At 36.2% G+C, this 23,318-nt stretch overlaps 2 protein-coding genes across 8 annotated transcripts in view; one reads left to right on the top strand and one right to left on the bottom strand.

Moving 5' to 3' along the window:
• pard3ab (par-3 family cell polarity regulator alpha, b) overlaps window positions 1-3,541 on the bottom strand; it is a 123,752-nt gene extending 120,211 nt beyond the window's left edge. For 2 of the 4 annotated variants that reach the window (XM_048163365.1, XM_048163367.1), the window contains exon 1: window positions 3,151-3,541. In XM_048163365.1, coding sequence (XP_048019322.1) covers window positions 3,151-3,270 — 120 coding nt within the window. In that variant the 5' untranslated portion in view covers window positions 3,271-3,541. The remainder of the gene's footprint in view (window positions 1-3,150) is intronic. The other 2 variants (XM_048163366.1, XM_048163368.1) reach the window with 1 other exon arrangement.
• A 3,160-nt stretch (window positions 3,542-6,701) lies between these two features.
• crema (cAMP responsive element modulator a) lies at window positions 6,702-23,318 on the top strand. 4 transcript variants are annotated; one of them, XM_048163398.1, is made up of 8 exons: window positions 6,702-6,856; window positions 8,098-8,197; window positions 13,358-13,474; window positions 14,463-14,539; window positions 16,216-16,364; window positions 16,623-16,811; window positions 20,755-20,911; window positions 21,012-23,318. In XM_048163398.1, the coding sequence occupies exons 2-8, from the start codon at window positions 8,108-8,110 to the stop codon at window positions 21,154-21,156; spliced, it is 924 nt and encodes a 307-aa protein (XP_048019355.1). In that variant the 5' UTR covers window positions 6,702-6,856; window positions 8,098-8,107; the 3' UTR covers window positions 21,157-23,318. The 4 variants fall into 4 exon arrangements, with proteins under 4 accessions (XP_048019355.1, XP_048019356.1, XP_048019358.1 ...); XM_048163399.1 differs by lacking the exons at window positions 6,702-6,856; window positions 8,098-8,197; window positions 13,358-13,474; ... (1 more) ...; window positions 16,216-16,364; window positions 16,623-16,811 and adding an exon at window positions 18,061-18,475; XM_048163401.1 differs by lacking the exons at window positions 6,702-6,856; window positions 8,098-8,197; window positions 13,358-13,474; ... (1 more) ...; window positions 16,216-16,364; window positions 16,623-16,811 and adding an exon at window positions 19,382-19,495.

The following is a 23,318-nucleotide window of genomic DNA, read 5'->3' as shown; positions in this document are numbered from 1 at the left end:
ATTTTTACCAATGACAATGTTACTTTGCAGGTCATGACAATTGACAGTTGGGTCCAAACCTCTTAGACTAGACCATCCTTAACTTCATCATAAAATCTGATTTGCCATAACAATAGCATTTCATGCGACTATAATAACTGCCCCATCACAACTAAACTCTATATCATCATGATAAAACTCTACAACATCAAAGTAACAACTGTCATCACAGCCATATACAACAGCAGATGTTCTGTTTAAGAGCAAACAAAGTGGCTATAACTTTCATTTACCACTGAATCTTTCACAACACACACTCACAGGTGGCTAGCACTGAAAACACATGTAAACTATTCTGCTCATATACGCTACTAAAGGAGAAAATGATTTATTCATGTTAACAAACATGCTTTTGTCTCTCTCACTCCTGTTCGTTCTTTGTATATCGAGCTGAAACCTCTTGGCCTCAGATCATTTAACTGTAAAAGCTGCATATTGAATGCTATTACTCTAAGTGCTTCTGATCCTGAATGCAGATTTCTCACCGGCGCAAATCAGACTTTGAGGTATTCTGGGAGATCAGTTGGTGCAAATGGTGGTCGAAACACAAGTCCAAGCTTTTAACGTCTACATCTCATACTGCACACACATCTACAAAGATGAGCCAAAACATTATGATCAGTCACGGGTGAAGCGAATATCATTGATTATCTCCTAACAAGGCCACTTATTAAGGTCTGGGTAGATTAGATGGTAAGCAAACAATCAGTTCTCGTAATCAACATGTTGGATGCAGGAGAAATAAAGATCTGAGTGACAAGGGCCAAATTGTTATGTCAAGGTGACTGGGTCAGAGTATCTCTGAAATGATAAGGCTTGTGTGTTGTTCCCAGTCAGAAGTGGTGAGAATTTACCTACTGTGGTCCGAGGAGGAACAAAACCGGTAACAGGGTGTTGGGCGCCCAAGGCTCATCGATGCACAAGGGCAAAGAAGGCTATCCCGTCTGGTTCAAGCCAATAGAAGGTCTACTGTTGCATGAGTCACACAAAATTTTATGTGAGGAATGTGTCACAACACACAGTGCATTGTACTCTGTTGTGTGTGGGGCTGTGTAGCCGCAGACCAATCAGAGTGCCAATGATGACACCTGTCCACGCATACAATGGCCACACAAGTGTCAGAACTGGAACTTAAAGCGGAAGAATGTTGCATGGTTCAATGAGTCCCGTTTTCTTTTACATCATGTAAGTGTGCGCTGGCTCCACCTTGCAACCTACAGGACTTAAAGGATCTGCTGCTAACATCTTGATACCACAGGACACCTTCCTAAGGGTATGGGTAGACCTTAGTATTTTACGCCACTCACGACATGTCGTAATTACTGTAGTCTCAGTACAACACGTGATGCTCTATTCAAAGCTGTTCACATCCTCAGACTTGGAATTATGCATTTCTATGGCACCACTATCAACGCCTAAATGAATCTGCAGCAGTCAGGTGTACAGAGCTCACGTGATACAACCAGGAGCTCTTAAACAATTGACCCTTCGCTGGGAGTTTGATTGACAAGCGATCTAACCAATCACAATGCCGAATCCGCCATTTTGTCTGACAAAGCAGTCAGGAGTTAGAAGATTAAACTTGGTGGACTTGAACTTGAAAAATGGTGCGTACTGACGTCTTTCCACGTTTGAAACAACATTCTTTTCATGTTCATTTGATGCTATAAATGAACTAGTAGGAAGTGATGATCGGTTCATGAGCCGCTTAAGCTGAGGCACTACAGCAATCTACCACGACACATTAAAGAGCCACAAAACGTTTTTTATTGTTCGAATTTCTTAAAAAATTACACAATTTGAAAGCTTTGTTTAATATCATATCTTGTTCTGTTTTGTCTGTCGACGTGTTGTCAGTGTCCTCTTTGCTCCGCGATGTATTTTTCACTCTGTGTGGTGTGACAGCGCCATGGCTTGTTCGGACAAAGCACAAGTAACTAAGGGGGGCGGCTCTTTGCGAAGGGTCAATTCCCATCTTACAAGCTGTAATTATGAGCTCTACGAGGACGTGAACGCTTTTTACAAGTTGAAATCATGTAATTGCGGTAATTACAACGTGGCGTTTTGTTTCAGTGTTGTGTAGGCAATCAACAACGCTGAAATCAATAAAGACCAATGAAATCTTTAGAATCGGCTGCGGGGCGGAGTTTGCAAGAAAATCATGGCGGCGCCCATGAGGGGTCGACCCGCTATATATAGAATAAAACAACATTTTCTATTAGTCTGACACGTCTAGAGTCTTGTTTTGATATTTTTCGAGTCCTGTTCATTTTTTGTGTTAAAAAAAAACAACAACTTTAAGTTAGCGATATATATTGAGCGTACTTCTAGCGCCCCATACAGACACACACTGACGCGACGAAAATAAAACGCTCGCCATTAAATCAAAGAAGCTGAACATCTAGCAATACGCGCGCGGACAGTGAGCTGTCTCGCGCTAAACAGACAGCTTTGATGATTCCTGAACGAGAGCGTTCCGGTTTTGTCGCGTCGCTCTCTTGAAGTGTAAATGCGTTGTAACTCGAAGAACACTGATTAGATGTGCCAAACGTGTAGAATACATCAGTTATCACTGTTAGCCTAGCAGCAGCAGCTCTCATCAAGTCATTGAAACAAAGCGCAGGACTCACACACACATGAGAAAAGTTCAAGACGATTTTTTCATCAGAAATAGCTTAAGGATGCGTCAGCTGCAGCAACCCACCATGTAAACAAAAAGTCAGTGTACATAATATTGCGCCCTAGTACATGCTGTCATTTCTAACTGGTCCCAAAGTAGGGTAAAAACGTCTGAAACGTGGAGTAAACTTTGCTCTCTCTTATGTTACTTCATATTTGCCCCATTTCTCACTGGTTTGCAATCTGCTGTAAACATAAAGAACAAAGAAGACGGCCAAATACAATAAAAGAGGGTAAAAACACACAAAGCTTTATTTACTTGTGAATAAAGCCGTTCTTTCCCCTGTGTTTAATGGAGTTAAAGTGTCCGGACGGTCCCAATCCCTTCCCCCGCTCACTTACTCCGTCTCTACACCGCCATATTTGCAGCCCTCACCGGCGCAACTATGTTTTCAAAGCACAATCAGATGAAACAATGAAACAGCATCTCACCTTAGCGATCGCTCTCCTGTACCGCATCGCGGCCTGCTGAACGAGCCAGTGCACTTTAATGTTGCCATCTCCGCAAGGAACGACGACCCGAGTTCTTCCAAAACACACCGTCACTTTCATACTTCCAACTCTCCTTAGACCTTCCCGAATCCAAGGGAAACTCGGGATCACAGGCTCCCGTGCCCTGTTGTCCAGATCATTAATAATCTTTGGTTCAGCACCTTGGAGGTTTTGTGTAAGTTACAGTCGGTACCCGTTCCGTTTCATCGCGGCGGGCGCTGTGTGGCGGTGTATGACCACCTGTTTAGTGTTTGGGATCTGTGTACGGGAACCGCGCCGTGTTCAGTCGATTCGGGAACAACGAAAACGGGCTTCTCGCGCCCTCTGGCGGTGGTAAATGTCACTGGCACGACGTGTTTGGTTGTAGGCTACTTTTTTTTTGCACTATTTGAAAAGTTCATAAGTCACATATGTAGTGAAACATGTGAATATCAATTTGTGAGGGTTGTGTTAGTTTTAAGGGTCAGAGGTCATCACATTTATGAGATGCAAAACTGCAATCTCAATCTCTTAAGTTGCAACATTGACTTTATTCAAACTTAAAATTGATGCGTATATACAACTATTAACAGGGATTTAAGATTTCACTGCAACTTATGACAAAAAATAAAAAATACATTAACTAAAACAATGAAAAACACTACAGAGTCAGTATGGAGAAATAAAATAAAAATTAAATAAAATGAATGACTAAGTTATCAGTTTAATAATTAAAACATAACAATAAGATTATTTATTTAAATTTTTATATATTTATTTTATTTTTTTAATATTTATTTTTATATTTTTATTTATTACGATTTTAATGATCAATTTTACTGTTTGGTTTAAACATACTAAATATGTTTAAAACTGAATTCATATTTTAAAATGTAGTTAAATAAACCATTAAAATTAATAAATAATTTTAAATGCACTTAATTTGTCAGTCGAGTGCCATTGGACAGTTCACTTGTGGGGGCGACCAATCAAATTTCTACTCAATTTTAAGAGCAACCTACTCTCTAAAATAAAATATGTCCATTAAATTTTTCCATTTAAAAAGTGATGAATTTATTTATTTATTCCCATTTTTATGTTTGAATTATAAAAAAAAATATATATATATAACTTATTGCTTCATTTTATTTTTTAAATATCACCCCTAGTCTTCCATATGTCATAATGTGGACATTAGCTTCCAGACATATGGACAATTAATTGTGTATTAGTGTGTCACATTTAACTTTCTGCTTGTAGGGCAAAGCTATACTAAAATAGAAACACTGGGCAGGCGGGAAGTGAACCCGCACACACACACCCACCCAAGGCCTGGTGAAGGTTAGTTCTACACACCCAGTTGAGTGAAGCTTAAGTGGAACAGCTGTAGGATTACATACACATGCTTTGATCTGCGTAAGGCACCGTGACCAGATGCTCTAGATCCATTACTGAAAAACTCTATAGAGAACTTTCTACCGACCCTCTGCCATACAGAGTCAGTTCTATGCGTTGCTGTCTGCATGTTTAGAGCCATGATGTTTTGTCTTTGTTGAATCGCAGTGGTGGAGTCTACAGTAACTCATCATTTATGGATGAGCATCTGCTTTTCGCTGACATAGTCAGTGGTTCTCCGTTTTTTCAGTTACCGGTGTGGTTTCCAGTCCAGCAAATTTGGCAAATAGTTTCCAACAAATGCAATCAACACTGACTTGTGAATTCTTCACACGACATGCAACAATGTGACCTCAAAGTGCCAATCGCTTGCAACAACAAACAGCTAAAACTCTGTCAGAACTTTAAGGTGAAGGTTTCTATCTATCTATCTATCTATCTATCTATCTATCTATCTATCTATCTATCTATCTATCTATCTATCTATCTATCTATCTATCTATCTATCTATCTATCTATCTATCTATCTATCTGTCTGTCTGTCTGTCTGTCTGTCTATCTATCTATCTGTCTGTCTGTCTGTCTGTCTGTCTATCTATCTGTCTATCTATCTATCTGTGTATGTATCAATCTATCTCTCTGTTGTCTATCTATCTATCTATCTATCTGTCTGTCTGTCTATCTATCTATCTATCTATCTATCTACTATCTGTCTGTCTGTCTGTCTGTCTATGTATCAATCTATCTATCTATCTATCTGTCTGTCTGTCTGTCTGTCTGTCTGTCTGTCTATCTGTCTGTCTGTCTGTCTGTCTATCTATCTATCTGTGTATGTATCAGTCTATCTCTCTGTTGTCTAACTATCTATCTATCTATCTATCTATCTACTATCTGTCTGTCTGTCTATCTGTCTGTCTGTCTATGTATCAATCTATCTATCTGTCTGTCTATCTATCTATCTGTCTGTCTGTCTGTCTGTCTATCTATCTATCTGTGTATGTATCAATCTATCTCTCTGTTGTCTATCTATCTATCTATCTATCTATCTACTATCTGTCTGTCTGTCTGTCTATGTGTCTATGTATCAATCTATCTGTCTGTCTGTCTGTCTGTCTGTCTATCTGTCTGTCTGTCTATCTGTCTGTCTGTCTGTCTGTCTGTCTGTCTGTCTATCTATCTGTCTATATGTCTATCTATCTATCTATCTATCTATCTGTCTGTCTGTCTGTCTGTCTGTCTATCTCTGTCTGTCTATCTGTCTGTCTATCTGTCTATCTATCTATCTATCTATCTATCTGTCTGTCTGTCTATCTATCTATCTATCTGTCTGTCTATCTGTCTATGTATCAGTCTATCTCTCTGTCTGTCTGTCTGTCTGTCTGTCTGTCTGTCTATCTGTCTATGTATCAGTCTATCTCTCTGTCTGTCTATCTATCTATCTATCTATCTATCTATCTATCTATCTATCTGTCTGTCTGTCCATCTGTCTGTCTGTCTATCTGTCAGTCTGTCTATCCATCTGTCTATATGTCTATCTATCTATCTATCTGTCTGTCTGTCTGTCTGTCTATCTATCTATCTATCTGTCAGTCTGTCTATCTATCTGTCTATATGTCTATCTATCTGCCTGTCTCTCTATCTATCTATCTATCTATCTGTCTGTCTGTCAGTCTGTCTATCTATCTGTCAGTCTATCTATCTATCTATCTATCTATCTTTCTATCTATCTGTCTGTCTATCTTTTGCTTTTCTGTCTGTGAGAACTGAAGGAACTGGGAAATGATGTCGTTCTTCTATCGCAAGATGGCGCTACTTCATCAAACTTCTTTATTTATATTTTATTTAAATATATTTAAGCTTATTTTTAATAACTGAAATATGATATATTTTATATTTGTTTGGTTTATATATATTTTTAGAAAATAAAGTTGTTTCTTTGGATCTTTTTAGTAGGCTAAGTATGATCAGTCTGGAGCACTTTTCATTATTAAATTCGATTAATTTCCTTATTATGAAATTTAAGTCTCAAGTGCATTACTTCATTATGGAAATTAATTTTAGCAAATAGGACTGTTTATGGCATTTGGTGAATGACAGCGGCCTCTCAGCGCCTAGGCTCCGCCCCGCATGTGTTTGTGTGTTGTCGGGGCCTCCGGCTGCATAGTCCACATTTCCCAGGCGCATCATCAGAGCTGACGTGGGCTCTACGTGTGTATCGAGTCGGGCTTCCTCTTCATCCGTAACGAGTGACGAGACTCTACGTAAAACTCTGGTAAGTTATTGCTGGCATTTCGATTTGCCGCCAGAGAGGATCTGGAGATGAGCGCAACAAGACGAACATGTAGCTAGCTGCAGTTAAATTAGTTTCTCAAATGTAATATGTGGACAAGCCGAAGCTGTCAGGACGCGGTTCCAAGTTTAACCAGCGCTAAAAAAATATACCTGCGAATAACGAAAAGCTCGGAGATTTCATATTCTGAATGTTTCAAACTCTTTATCAGAGTCATGCGGAAGCATGTTATACCAAAGCTAAAAGATTAAGTTAAATTCACTGTTGGCGTCTTGGCGATATTAAAAATTAATTGAGGCTATGGAGAATGACGCAGCTTGATTCAGGAATGTTCAAATATGTACAGTAGACAGCTTGCCTAAAGAACTTAAAATCTTTCCAAATTGCTTTACTGCTGTCTTGTATTTATTTGTGGGTCCATGAATGTTGCAATATGTCATATCCTCGTGCCACCGTTTGCTGTTACATAAGCACGAGCTGTTCAAAGTTTGCGCGCGTTTCTTGTCAGTCAGAAGAAACAAGTTAAGAGAGCACTGACATAGTACAGCCTTAAATCAACATTCTCAGCCTACTAAAGCTATCGAGTAAAATATCTTTCCTCATAAATTGTATGAGTCTGCTTATCTAGAATAGTTTAGAAGTTTGTGCTCTGGTCAAAAAACATGCAGAAAAATGAGGAAGTGCACGCGGCCGTTACAGCTCGCTCTGTTTTTGTGTAACGTTACGTACAATTTAAATCACCCCATAATAAACCACTATAATATTAGATTTTAAAACATTATTTAGGATTTTTTTATGTTTACCTGCAGCAATTTGTCTCTTGCAGTATTGTATGGAAATTAATTTGTTTTCCCTTCAAGTTATTTTGATTTTAAAGTCTCTGACATAATCAAACCCATTTTACCATATATTTTTTTTTCATGCATTTTTCATTTCTCACAAGATTAGGGAAAGATATGTATCACCCTGATAATAGTATGCAGGTACTGTATCTAAGAGAAAACCCACTTTGCAAAAGAAGTTTATCTCAAATACATGAAGATTTCAACACAAACACTCATGAATACAGAATAGTTTTATTGCATAACATTTTGGACCACTAGATTGGCAAACCTTTGGCAGAAATGATGGATTATTGCATCAAATGCAGTAGGCTGTTCAATCTTGTGACGTATGACTATACAGAGCGCTGACTGTGCATTTCCTCTCTGCTTTGTTGCTAGGCCGATCGCCATGGAAACTGCAACCATAGCGCAACAGGAAGCCAGTGCAACTGAGAAAGTAACAAGTGATATACAGTCAGACTCTGACTCACTCACACAGGTACAGATATGACGCCCGTTTCATTTAGTATATAAAGATCATGCCAAACTGAACGCAAATACATTAATGTTTGAATAAACTAAGGAAAATGAATGAATGAATCATCTATATAGCACTTTATTATGTACTGTTGTATACCCAAAATGCTTTACAATCATATCAGGGGTCTCTCCTCACCCACTACCACCATTTTGAAAAATAAACAGACACTGTAACACATTTCTAACCTTAGCAAAAAAGATGGTTTGACTATCATATTCATATACTATGGTATTTATGTGGTTCTCCAAGAACAATAACATGGCATTACAAGGGCTTAATTTGAGGGGGGATGCGGGGGGATGGCATCCCCCTTGTTGAAAAAAAATGACAAAAAGTAACATAAGATATATTACTTAATTAGTGTTTTAAGAACATTCCCCTGACACATTAAAATGAATAACGAACAAAGCTAAAGTGCATCGATGCTGCAAGGGATCAATGTCAAGGTGAATTATTGACAGTGAATTTCATCACTGAGGTGATAATGCACACATGCATATAGGCTATGTTAGCTACATGTACGTTTGTATATTTTTTTTATTTAATAAAAAACTACGTATGTAATACATGTGTATGGAAACGGTGTAAATACAAGTCTTAGTAAATGCTACCATCTATACAGTCCACACTTATGATACCAAAACATGTGATGATCTATGAGCCATTCAAGCACATTCCTGTCATTCATTTACCTATAACTTTACCTGGAGAGACTGACCAATCACATTGCAGACAGTTAGAGCTGTAGCCAATCGCAGGGAACATTTACTGTTTCCTGGGATCAGTGGGATGAAGGAGAAGCAGATTGACATAGTAACAAGAAGAGTGAAAGTAACTGTATTGAGCACTAATGAGATTTGAGTTGAGTCAATGCATCTGAGCTTCTTGGTCACACACACACACAAAGCCCACGTCAGACAAAGCAAATCTGCTCAGGAGACGATAGGACACTCATGGTCACTTGGCACAGTTGTTATCTGTAGGGAAAACATATGTAAAATACATATTTCTTCAAGCACTTAAGATGGATTTTGATAGAATATCCCCCTTTTTCATTCAATGAAGTCTTAAAATGAACAAAACACATTCTATGCTAAATACAAAAGATTTGTGTAAGGAACATCTAGAAATATATTGAAAATTCTCCTCCTCAAATTATTCTTTTAAAGGCTCACTTGGCATTAAAGGGATAGTTCACCCAAAAATTTAAATTCTGTCATCATTTACTCACCCTCAAGTTGTTCCAAACCTGTAAGAATTTCTTATGAATTTTCTTACAAAATATTTTGAAGAATATCCCCCTTGATTTGGAAGTCAATGGGGTCCATCAACTGTTTGGTTAATGACATTCTTCAGAATATCTTCTTTTGTGTTCAGCAGAATAATGAAATTCATACAGGTTTGGAACAACTTGAGTGTGAGTGTAAATGATGACAATTTTCATTTCTGGGTGAACTGTCCCTTAAAGGCGTGTGTATTTGTGTGTTTATTTATTTTATTTAATAAAAAACTATGGGCTCTGTTCATACTCCACTGTTTAAAGGTGCCCTAGAATTAAAAATTGAATTTACCTTGACATAGTTGAATAACAAGAGTTCAGTACATGGAAATGACATACAGTGAGTCTCAAACTCCATTGTTTCCTCCTTCTTATATAAATCTCATTTGTTTAAAAGACCTCCGAAGAACAGGCGAATCTCAACATAACACAGACTGTTATGTAACAGTCGGGCTTATTACAGTTTTTCTCAGTCGCTTTGGTGCATTTCTCACATCACTATTTACATTTGCACAACAGTTAATGCAGTTCTCAAAACAATTAGTACAAACTGCAAAACCTAGTTGATAACCTGCAAAAGCGTGTCACTTGCTCAAAATGGATAGGTCATTCCTCAAAAGCAAGTATTCGTGTCAATGAAAGTGTCAGTGTCTTCAAGATGAAAAGTCCTGACACCATTGTTTATGAACAAGATAGTCAAATGGCTTTGTCATGTTTTCATTATGAAAGTTTACTCTGTCAATGTTTTCCAATGCAAAAAAGTCAGATCTTGGTGACACTACCTGAAAATGCTCAAGACAGCACTATATACTATTTGCACAGCCATTTGAAAAATACAGTAAAGTTACACATTACTGTATTTAGTGAGGTAACTGAGTACAAGACACTGAATATGTATGTTTCACATTTTTACTGCATATGCTCTTTGCAATTCTAATTTGTTCACAGCATTGTGCAAAAGAAAAAATACACCCTTATTTGCAACAAACATAAACTTCCTTTGGGTAGAGCTGTGCACAACTGTAAACAATATTGCAGTATATATGGCAAATCTTTACTGTAACACTACTGTACACTACAATACACTAAATGTGTGATGCAGTAAAGCTGTACGTCTAAATGTAAAATGTACAGTGACAAGTTCTTGTCCCACTGCAAGCTTCATGTATGACACGATGACAGTAGTGCAGTGCAGATTGTTTAGTGCTGAATTACTGTCCATTTATACACACCTGTTCTCCCAATGAAATGTTTGAATAATTGAATTTACAGTGGTTCTCCCAACATTTGTCTGCACCCTTCGACCAACCTCAGCCATTGTGAGGCCGTGATTGACAACATGATCCACAATTGTAGCCCTGATTTCATCAGGGATCTGCCTATTGGCCTCTTCTTCCTCTTCCCCTGTTTTGTCCCCTTCCCCTTCTTCCCCGCACCCTTACCCCTCTTCCATGAGGCTGACCTTCCATTTCTGTGTCACAGTATTGTAGAAATGGTACACACTATGTCCTGCTTGGTTCGTATATGCTTGTAAAGTGGAGGTTTATGGGATTCACCTCTGACAGTGATTGTAGAGAAGTGGCTTATCACTGGTTGCAACTAATGCTTCACACTCCCCTTCTCATCAGTGAAAGTTGAGATTCACTTGAGAGAAACTGTTCAATTTAGGAGACATTTTCAGGAAAAAAAGATTAAAAAAAAATGTGTAAAATTTGCTTGACAGATTTTGACAACTAGTTCAACATTTTTGTATGTAATGACTCAAGCAATGAAATGAGGACTATTAGTTTTATATGGAATGACTATTCAGCATTCACAAGTATAGTTAATTTTGACTGATATGACATAAGCAAATGATAATGTTATAAAACAGCAGAGAGTTGTATGAAAGCAATTGATGCATGTCCAAAAGCATTTGCAATTTGTTCGAAGGAATGAGAAACTGCTACTATGATGTGCACAAATGACTAAATGTTGTGGAGGTTGAACTAACTGTTGTGCAAATGTAAATAGTGATGTGAGAAATGCACCAAAGCGACTGAGAAAAACTGTAATATGTATGACCCCAATATTTGCATATGCCAGCCCATGATCGAGGCATTACACAAGGGCAGCCAGTATTAACGTCTGGATCTGTGCACAGCTAAATCATCAGACTAGGTAAGCAAGCAAGAACAATAGTGAAAAATGGCAGATGGGGCAATAATAACTGACATGATCCATGATAACATGATATTTTTAGTGATATTTGTAAACTGTCTTTCTAAATGTTTCATTAGCATGTTGCTAATGTACTGTTAAATGGGGCGGAGAGCGCGAGCAATTACAGGGGCCGCAGCCTGAATCGGCGCATTTCTAATAATGCCCCAAAATAGGTGGTTAAAAAAATTCATAAAAAAAAAAAACTATGGGGTATTTTGAGCTGAAAAGTTCACAGACACATTCATGGGACACCTTAGACTTATATTACATCTTGTCAAAAAAACGTTCGATGGCACCTTTAAGACTTCATGAACCATCCATTCAAGACACAGCTAACAAAGACTACCACTAATTGTTCGATATAAGAACTCAAGAGTTGAATTTTAATTAGAAATAACTTTTTGGCAAAACTATCCAATATTAGAGCTCTGGATCACTGAAAAGTGTGGGGCTCAAAAATAAGTGTTATTTGGAAATCATTTATAGAGTTATTTTTATTAAAAATATATGTTGATAATGATTAAACATTTCAGTGCCCCCCAAAGGCACTATTTTAGGTATATAAAGGGATGGATTGTGTGTTTGCGTGAGAGAGAGAATCTGGTGGTCACTTCAGTACTACAATGATATAAATAATTTAATAAATAATGCCTGTTTTCTTCAATTTAAACCATTAAATAAAAATGTTTAAGGTACAGTGGCCCCCAGCTGATGACCACACCATCCCCCATACTTTTTTTTTTTTTACAATTCAACCTTTGGGTATTATCATTTAAAAAACATGGTACTATTATGATACAGTGTCTGAAAAACATGGTAATATCATGGTACTTGATATGTGTTGTCAGACAGACTAAATGTTAAAAAAGACACTGAACAAAATGCAAAATGTGACTTTATTGTATTAAAAGATGTTGTTAAACAAGTGTTATTTTTAGCATTATTTATATACTATTAAACCATTAATATTTTGAATTAACTTTTATATTTATATATTTAGTTTTAATTTTAGTTTGACTTTTAGTAATTTTATGTGCTTTTGCCATCTTTTATTTATTTATTTGTTTATTTAAATTTGAGTAATTTTAGTATTTCTACTTAAACTTATTATATTTCAGTTTGGGGTCATTCCGTGTCAACTCAACCAGAGGTCCCTGGCTCAAATTTTTGATTTTGTTAATATTTTTTCTGTAGAAAGACAAACATAAATAGTGATGAAAGCCAAAATATTAAATGTCACAGATGTATATTTACTGAGTAATCCGCTATTTTGTAGCAGATTAAAATTACCATTTTCACCTGAGATTTGGAGCCAATTTACAGGGGGGTAAAAATGACTTTAGAAAGATGGCAGCATCATTATTTTATTTTTACACAGAGATTGGTAGGTATATTAGTAAAATCTGTCCACTTTAGCCATCTTTGCATTATATGCCACATTTCCAAAATTTGGTTGATTTGACACAGAATGACCCTTTGTTGCTTGCATTATTTCAATTAGTTTTCGTTGAAGTGTTTCATCTAATATATATTGTATTTAATTTCAGTTCATTTTGAAAAAGATTTTTAGTTTTGGTTAACAGCACTGGGTTAAATAGCCTCAGACATGTCTTACCCTCTCTGTTTGTCTCCCTCAGGTGAATGAGGGTGTAGCTGTTGTGTCATTACCTGATGGACAGACACTACATGTGCAGGGAGTCATTCAGACAACACAGCCCTCTGTCATACAGTCACCTCAGATACAAACTGTGCAGGTACACACATACAGGTTTTTTATGTATGTAATACATGTGTACGGGAACGGTGTAAATACAAGTCTTAGTAAATGCTACCATCTACTGTATACAGTCCACACTTATGAAACTAAAACATGTGATGATCTATGAGCCATTCAAACACAATCCTGTTATTCATTTACCTGTAACTTTACCTGGAGAGACTGACCAATCACATTGCAGACAGTTAGAGCTGTAGCCAATCGCAGAGAACATTTACTCTTTCCTGGGATCAATGGGATGAAGCAGAAGCAGATTGACATAGTAACAAGAAGAGTGAAAGTAACTATACTGAGCACTAATGAGATTTGAGTTGAGTCAATGCATCTGATCTTCTTGGTCACACACACACAAAGCCCACGTCAGACAAAGCAAATCTGCTCAGGAGACGATAGGACACTCATGGTCACTTGGCACAGTTGTTAGCTATAGGGAAAACATATGTAAAATACATATTTTATTTTGAAAGAATATCCTCTTTTTTCATTCAATGAAGCCTAAAAATGAACAAAAAACATTCTATGTGTGTTGACTGGTGAGCTAAATACAAAAGATTTGTGTATGGGAACATCCAGAAATATAAGTAGTTATTCACTGAAAATTCCCCTCCACAAATGTTACCATCTTTTAAAGGCTGATTTGTCATTCATAAAATGAAAATTCTGTCATCCTTTACTCATCCTCAAGTTGTTCTAAACCTGTAAGAATTTCTTATATGAAATTTTACAAAAAATTTGAAGAATATCCCCATTGACTTCCATAGTATATGGAAAAAAATACCATGGAAGTCATTGGGGACCATCAACTGTTTGGTTAATGACATTCTTCAAACTATCTTCTTTTGTGTTCAACAGAAGAAAGAAATTCATACAGGTTTCTTAAGGGTGAGGGTAAATGATGACAATTTTCATTTCTGGGTGAACGGTCCCTTAAAGGCGTGTGCATTTGTGTGTTCGAATGTTTTTAGGTAGCTGCTGATACAGGTACAACACCATCAGACTCTCAGAAGAGGAGGGAGATTCTGTCCAGACGCCCATCTTATAGGTGAGATCAATTCAACAGTGACACAATGTTATTTTAGCATTATTCATAAACTATTACAGTATTTATTCATATTTTTAATTAGCTTTTATTTTTATATTTTCAGTTTTCATTTTAATTTGAGTAATTTTGTTATTTGTTTTTGTAATTTATAGTAGTTTTAAAAAATATTACTATTTAATTGATTTTTATTTCAGTTTGAGTCATTTTAGTACTTCAACTTAAAATTATTTAATATCTAATTTAGTCATGAAACTCTAGAGGGCGCAGGCTGACAGGTCCTTTACAAGCAATCTGCAAGCCATCACATCATTACCGAATGGCACATGCTGATTGGCCTCTGCTGATCCTGCAGCCAATGAGATTGCTTACTCACATTAAAATAGTCTGGTTCATTGTTTGTTGTAAGCTAGTGCTGCAGGGTGCTGCTATCAGAGTTCTTTGGGAACCTTCCACCTCCCCCAGCTCCACCTGCCTAGTTCTTCTATGGGATTTATGTATGTCTATTCATGCAGCAGCAGCAGCATATCTTACATGTTCACAGCAGCATGTCTGTGTATCTATTAGCAGTAGCAAGTCTATACTTTTCAATGCTGTTTATATATCTGTGGTGTTTTAATATGCTTTAAGACAAACCATGTTAAGTCAACACCATTGCTGAGTATTTTTCTCAAAAACACGGTTCGAAATCGACAATGTTTCTTACGTCACAAACTACCTTGTGTCCAATCACGTTAACGTGCGTGCAAGTTTTAGCATATCATTAACTATGCTGCAAAATAGGGGAGTCTCAAGAAGACAGGCCATCTCGGTATATTTTTCTGTTGATATGAAGAAAACATTCGGGTACATTAAGCAATATAGTGGGTGAATTATGTATATGATGTATATTACAATGTTATGAAGAACTATATGCCTTTCTCCACTGACGTTCTAAGTTGTTCAAAGCACTTCTAAGGATATTGATTTTTATAAGGCAGCTGTCTGACTCTTAGATGGCGAACGGGAACATGGTTTGTGCGTAACATTAGCAGTGCATTATTAACTGTTTGATAACTTAGTCAAGCAAAATGCTAATCATATTAATTACCGTTGTGTGTCCGATGTTGTAACGAGCGATACCATTGTGCTGAGTTTACCTCAGTAAGTTGACCGAGTGGATCTTTGAGGTAGTGTGAGTGGAGGCTGGGCTAATTTGCATATTTATGTTTCCACATATACTAAATGAGGCAAGGATGTAGATTACATTCAAGCTATTTTAAGGCATGAAGACATTTTTTTCACATGAAAAAAATGTTTAAATATGTCATTTTGGTGATCAAAGATGAGTTTTACAGGATAAAATTATTGACTTCAGGGGGACTTTAAAGTGTTACATCTGATATTTATAATAGATTTTATCCTATAGATTTTTTCAGCTTTACAGAAAATTATTTTTAATAGTGTTAGTTAAGTAAAAATACTTCAAATTAAACTGGCAGCCAATCAGATATCTCATAACCTGACATCATTCATATCATCCCTGCATTCAACAACAAAATACTCCAAACCCAATAATACCCAGAAACCCGCACACATGAATGATAGTTCTTGTCTGAATTTATTGACATTTCGTGACAGTTACTGAAATCTACATTGTCAGATGAAGATGTTTTTATTTACATAATATGTAATTTCAGGAAAATTCTTAATGAGTTGTCATCAGATGTACCTGCTGTGCCAAAGATCGAGGAAGAGGAGAAAGTTGAGGAAGAAGCCCCGCCCGCCTCTAGTGTTGCTACAGTGACGGCACCATCTTCAATCTACCAGACCAGCTCAGGGCAATACAGTACGTCTGAGTTTATTACTCGTAATATTATTCACACGTCATGCAGCACGAGATAATAGTTTATTACTCGTAATAAACTATTATCTCGTGCTGCATGACGTGTGAATTCAAGTTATTACCCTTAATATTAAGGGTTTTATTGTTCTTATGAAACCGCAACACATTAGATATTGCGCAAATGTTTCCCAAATGTATGAAAAGCTTGCAAGTGTTTGGAAAATTGAAGATAAACTGACTTATTGTTTTGTGTCTGTGCAGTTGCAATCACTCAGGGTGGAGCGATACAGCTGGCCGGCCCTGGAGGAGAAGCCTTGCAAGGGGTTCAGGCTCTGACTCTTCCCAGCCCTGCCACACCCCAGCCTGGGGCCACTATCCTGCAGTACGGCCCCCAGCCTGGAGACCCTGGCCAACAGCTACTGCTAACCGCAGGACAGGTGCTCGTTCAGGGTAAGACACTGGAACTTTTATTAAAAACCTTAAATGCTTTAATCTGAACCACATCACTCCTCTTCTTTTGTTTCTGAAGTCAGTCAGACAGAAAGAGGATGTCCTTTACAAAACGTTAGAAAGTGTTTGTATGAGCTGTGTTAGCTGATAGCAGGCCCTGATCATGCAAGGACACTGAACACATGTTGTATTGTGGGAAACTAGTTAGACTTGTTGTATTATGTTCTGAAGTTCCACATGTTGCATCAAAGGTTGTGCAGGAACTGAGAAAAAAAATGGTTAAATTTCTCTTGAAATGACTGACAAAATAACGTTAAAAATAATACAAGTTCCCTGATATGCTGGGATATTTAATTTGAAGTATTTGTGTTGAACATTGCAAAAATCTTTTTCTTAAACAGTATTTTGGTCTTGATTTCCAGTAAAATATCTAAACATCCTTGAGATATAAATTTTTTTTTTCAGAGAATATTTAAAATATTTAAATTTATTTTAAGTTTATCTTACCCTATTTGCAAATAGTTATTGTTTAAGTATAAATCCAATATACAAATATAAAATGTAAGGAGGTTTTATATATGTATATATATATATATATATATATATATATATATAAAACAAGTTTTATTGCTTTTCTTATAAGGGTTTAAATAATTTTACTGCAAACCAAAAAAAAATCTGATAAAGACATTTTTTGCAGTGAATGGAGAGAGAAGAGTGTTTAAGAGTTCATCTAACATTTTTATTTTTCATTAAAGTGACTAGTCTAATGTTTTTTGTGTCCGTTAGATTGAATAAAAGTAACTAAAAATAAATGTTTTATGCTTTGCTCATAGTAAAGTTGTAATATTGAGAAAGGGCTGGAACATTTAACCTACTGCAGATCTGAGAAGAATATAGATCATAAGAATGGATACATTGTTTCAGATTATTTTCAGACCTATTGAAATAGATATTTATCTATGTAAACACAGGACGACTTATGTGTGTGTGTGTGGATGACCATTTCAGATGCCTGTGTAGTGTTATGAGGTGAAATGGGCACAGTATCCTTTTGTTTGTGCTGTAATGCTTTTGCGTCATCATGATCTAAAAATACATACTCAATAACGTATCCCTCCTTCTCTTCTCTTCTTCCCTTCTCTTCTACCATGAACTTAAATATTTAAATTCCATGCAGTTGCACAGACTTGTTAGAAATCAGTTTTAATGTTCCTCAGGCCATGAATTTAAGCATAGATGTTTAATTACAAACCTAGTGTCTTCTTTCTCTCAATCTCTCTCTCTCTCACACACACACACATATGTGTGGGTGTGGGGAGGGCATTCTCCAGAGACAGTGTGTTATTTCCCTGTGAGGCTGCCGTGATGTCATAGTGATGTCAATGCCCTTAATAGTAATCTGACTGAGAAAGAGAGGGACGGAGAGGGAAAGAGAGAGAGAGAGGGAGGGAGAGTTAAAGGCAAAACATTAAGTGTCACAACTCAAACTAAGGCAGTCAGAAAGAGTGTATGAGAGAGGAACTCACTCAGTGAACCAGCTGGAAGGAAGAGAGCTTTAAGAGGAAATAAAAAGGAAACACAGAAGATAGTGCTCAAAAGACAATCACAACTGGATTACTACAGCATAGAGATGGCAGTGACCGGGGAAGAGACCGAGTCAGGTGAGAGAGATGTGTCTGTGTGTGTGTCAGTGTGATATGCTGTATGCATTTATGAAGTTCTGTATTTTGTCATTTGGTAAATAAGATAGTTGCAGCTAAAGATGAAAAAGAGATTGTTTTGCTTTTTAAGTGCACATGGGTAGTTGACTTTTAATTTAGTTGATTTGTAGTTGCTTTTTAATCACTTTTTTGCTTTTTACTAGTCAATTTTAAATTATGTAGTATAGTAAATAATTTTTTCTATATTTCCATGTAGTCTCAATAAATATAAGTTTATATAATAATAATAATGCATGTATAATAATAAGTATTATTATAAATATAGTAATTATCATTAATATAAATTATAAAATTAAACAATAATAATTATGAAATGCTGTTTACATTTTTTAGTCACTGCAGAAAATGTCAACAATCTCAAAAGTATTTAATGCAGTGAATATAATAATAGATTAATAATAACATTTGATATATTGAATATTACAATTAATGTGCCCTATAACTCTGATAAAAAAGCAAAAAGAAGTTATATCATGTGTGAAAGTTTGTAAACACTCTGAGAAAGTCAGTCCTCAGACAGTGGAAGAATGACACTTGTTTTCACGCTTCTTTTATATGGTTGAAACTTTCTTCTCGGTCGTAAACGCGCTCATTGACATGCTTCTGTTTTACGAAATCAGGCTGCAAAATTTGCCTGTCTATTCACACACATGAATCATTGAGAGAGAGGCAGACAAAAGCAAAGAGAATGAAGGGGGAGGGTGGGAGGGGCTTTCTGTTTGACGTCAGTCTGTTTCCTGGAAGCCAGCCGAAGCCGAGACTGAGAGAGAGGGAGAGGCGGAGAGAGAGAGAGGGAATGGGGCGGGGGTTTTGGGCAATGACGCACACAGTGACATCAGCATTTTGTCACATTGTCTGATAACAAATGCGCACACACATACGTGTATGTTAAGTCAAAGCATATCCATTTTGTTGAAGGACGTTTACTGCTGGGAATATGCTGATAGCTGCATTTAAACGGTCTGTACTGCACCGGTGACCTTTTGTGGTGCTTGTATTTGGGTTTTGAATGTTACTTCAGGTAATTTTAATGTTCTTTGTGTGATGTGAAGGTTTTTATATAACTGCTCACTGTTATTGTTTTGGATTTATTACATAAACTAATGAGTCCAGTTAGACCTGCTCTTTTAAGCCTGGTCACACTAGAAATCACAGCTGATTGGTTAGATCCAGTTTTGTGTGCCTCTTTATTGGCCGGCCATATGCTAATTTTCAGTAAGCGGCAAAAACTTTCTTCACAAGTTTAGCACCAAACAGAATTGCAAAAATAATGCTTATTAGTGTATCCTATTTTCTCAAGATAAGATTCTTTATGGGCTCTGTTTGTTTCCATATGTTTGGAAATTAATATTAATAATACTTATTATTGTTTTTAATAATTATGAAAAAATAATAAATTATACACCTAATTTTTAATGTATGTTTTGGTGTCTTAGCTCAAGAAATAATAATAAATTGTTGTTGAGTATAATTATTGTCAATAATAATAAATGCATACATGGATGTATACACTTAATTATGAAATAAACAGATTTTAATTTATAAATTAATATGGAATTATGCATTATTAATTATGGGGGGGGGGGGTCTCATGTACATCACCTCTGATCTACATTTTATGAGTTTTAAACCTTTCCAGATGAAACCATAATCAGAATTACAAAAGTAATGATTATTATTACATCATATTTTCACAATTTACTTCCATACATTTGGAAATAATAGTAATGATAATACAATTAATAAATAAAATTAGTATTTTGTTATTATCAGTAATAATAAATAAAAACTTTATTTTTTAATATTTTTATGTTTTAACTCATATAAAGCATATATACCAACACTGATCTACATATTTCATTCTTGAGTTTTCAGCCACAGATTAAACCATAAAAACTGTATATGTTGTATCACTGACCATCAATTATTGGTAACATTTTACAATGTAGTTGTAAATGCTAACATAAACTAACTATGAACAATAATATTTTACAGCAATTTTTTTTTGTAGTTTAATTACATTTTAGTTTCTAATGTATTAAAGTTAACATTTATGTAGAAATGAACATTAACTATAATTAATATGATGTAAATGTATTGTTCATTGCTATTTCATGCTTTCAACTGCTTTTACTGTAAATGTATACAACCAAAGTTTAAAATATTACCCTTTCATCTGTCAAATTAAATAAAGCATTTTGGTGTATTTGTGCATGTAGCTGCCACAGGAGACATGCCAGCATATCAGATCCGCTCCCCGTCGTCCGGGCTACCACCAGGCGTCGTTATGGCAGCGTCGCCGGGGGCGATGCACAGCCCACAGCCAAACGCAGAGGAGGCCACACGCAAGAGGGAAGTCCGCCTGATGAAGAACAGGTACCCACACACCTGAGTCTCAGTGATTTGTTTGTGCATGTGCTTGAACTCCTGTACTGATGCACGTGTTCGTGTTTGACCTTTTATTTGCGTGTTGTAGGGAGGCGGCGCGCGAGTGTCGCAGAAAGAAGAAAGAATATGTCAAATGTTTGGAGAATCGTGTGGCTGTGTTGGAAAACCAGAACAAGACTCTCATAGAGGAGCTCAAAGCTCTCAAAGACATCTACTGCCACAAACCAGAATAACCCTCACAAACACTGCGCAAGGACTGTGTGATTCACATACTACCCGTCACTTCTCTTCTCCTGTCGCATCGCCTGGATTTGATCGTTTTTGTTCCTTTGTTTGGCCAAATGTTTTTATAAGAAGTTGCTATCGTTGCTTTGAGGATGCTGAGGTCTACTGCTACCTGCATTTTATCCTCTCTCTCTCACACACACACACTTTAAAATGGCCGTATATTATTGCTGTTCTCTGTGTTTCAAAAAAAACTGGAACTCTTCATTGATATGTGTGGAAAAATATACACGTTATACTTGAAGTCGAAATCAGAAAAAGAAAGTTCATTACGTAGATGGCGTAAGCAGTCATATCAACCGGTTGCACACTGCACACATAAGCAGCATGTTAAACAGTTTTGGCGCAAAGCTAGTTTCTTCCAATGCACAGGGTTTAGTAGTAAATATGGTGAAAATACACTAAACCCATTTGAAGCATTCATTGTTTGATGCAGGTTACATTTGCAGTGACAGTTCCTATTCAGAATCCAGGTGATTTAAGCAGTTTATTGCGACACTTTCCATTTTGGATGTAAACTGGGTCCTTTACACAAGGAAAATTAGATTTCAATCACTTTTGTACAATTTAATATTTATTTTATAATTTATGGTTGTTAATAAAGAAAATACTTAATGTAGTACCCCAGAAATCACTATATTTTCTGTATAGATCTGCAGATTCAGTTTGTGCTGTTTATGTGTGCAGTGTGAAACACATCTAATACAAGATAAAACACCAGTTTCCACATAGTAGTTTTTATATAGGTGAAATTATGTGTGTTAGATTGATGGAAGTGTTTTAATTTGTTTATTAGCTGTCATAAGAGCTCATGGCTGAATGTAACACTGACCCATAACTTCAAGAAACGTGACATAATGTTCTTAAAGGGATAGTTCACCCAAAAATTGTATTATATTATGTGTACTATTTTTCTTTCTTATGTGGAACACAAAAGATATATTTTTTAAAATGTTTGTTTGTTTGTTTTTTGACCACACAATGAAAGTCAGTGTTGTCCAGTGATGTTTTGAACCCCCATGTCTTTCGTTGTGTAGACAAAACCAGTTCTTCAAAATATTTTTTGTTTTCCACAGAAGAATGTTTGGAATTACATGAGGATGAGTAAATGATGACAGAATTTTCATTTTGGCGTTAACTATCCCTTTAAGACTGCTCTTAACTCCCTTTATTTCTATTATATCACACAGATTTGCTTTTATTCATTCAGCACACTTTTATTCAAAGTGTACAAGTAAGAAAAATACAAGTATAAGCACACCTCTGTCAATTGCCTCATGTTGGAGCTGTAATATGAAGTGTAATATTTTTAGTTAAAATACTTTCTACTATCTTAATATGCAGACAAACTATAAATTAGCCATTTGTAGGTTGATCGCTCTGTTTGTTTGAGCATCACAACATTGGCTCAACCAATGGAGTGAGTTTAAGGCGGAGCTACCTGTGTGAAGTGTTCATTTTTGCTAATCTGTTTTGTGATGCTAGAGGCTGAGAAATTACACACTTCAGCTTTAATGCTGTTTATCTGTGCATAAAATGTGAAGAACATTACAGTTTGCATGGTGAAGTAAGGAAAATGGTGTAACTATGAATTGTGAACATGTTACTTACCTGTAGGTGGACGTCACAAATATTGCTTTTGATGTAATATTGTATAATATTTTAAATCTCAGTAATGAATTTCTCTTTCAATGTTTATTCTAATATTAGAAGTGAAGTATGAAAGTAAAGAGCCATTTATGAGTAATAAGAGTGCAGATTCTCGAAGTCAGGTGACATTAACTCTGAACAGATTTCCTCATATTTCAGCTGTTAGGATGCCAGTGTGTGTGTGTGTGTGTGTGTGTGTATCTTCTGTTTCTCAGACTGCTAGTCATCATGACTTCATCTTCACTTACAGCCAATCACGTTTCTGTGTTTCGATGCTGTACTATTTTATGAAGTCTGGTCAGAATATTTGGTTTAATATTTAAATGGCTTATGTTTTCAGTTCACCTCTCAATTAGACTCTTCAGATTGATGTTAATATAACAGATTGTATGCCCTGCCTTTCTTTAACACTGTACAGAACGCTGACATCTATTTTTAATAAAATATTTTTGTAAATGTA

The sequence above is a fragment of the Megalobrama amblycephala genome, linkage group LG17 (genome assembly GCF_018812025.1).
Source record: "Megalobrama amblycephala isolate DHTTF-2021 linkage group LG17, ASM1881202v1, whole genome shotgun sequence".
NCBI classification, from domain to species: domain Eukaryota; kingdom Metazoa; phylum Chordata; class Actinopteri; order Cypriniformes; family Xenocyprididae; genus Megalobrama; species Megalobrama amblycephala.
This window is presented reverse-complemented; position numbering and strand designations above follow the sequence as displayed.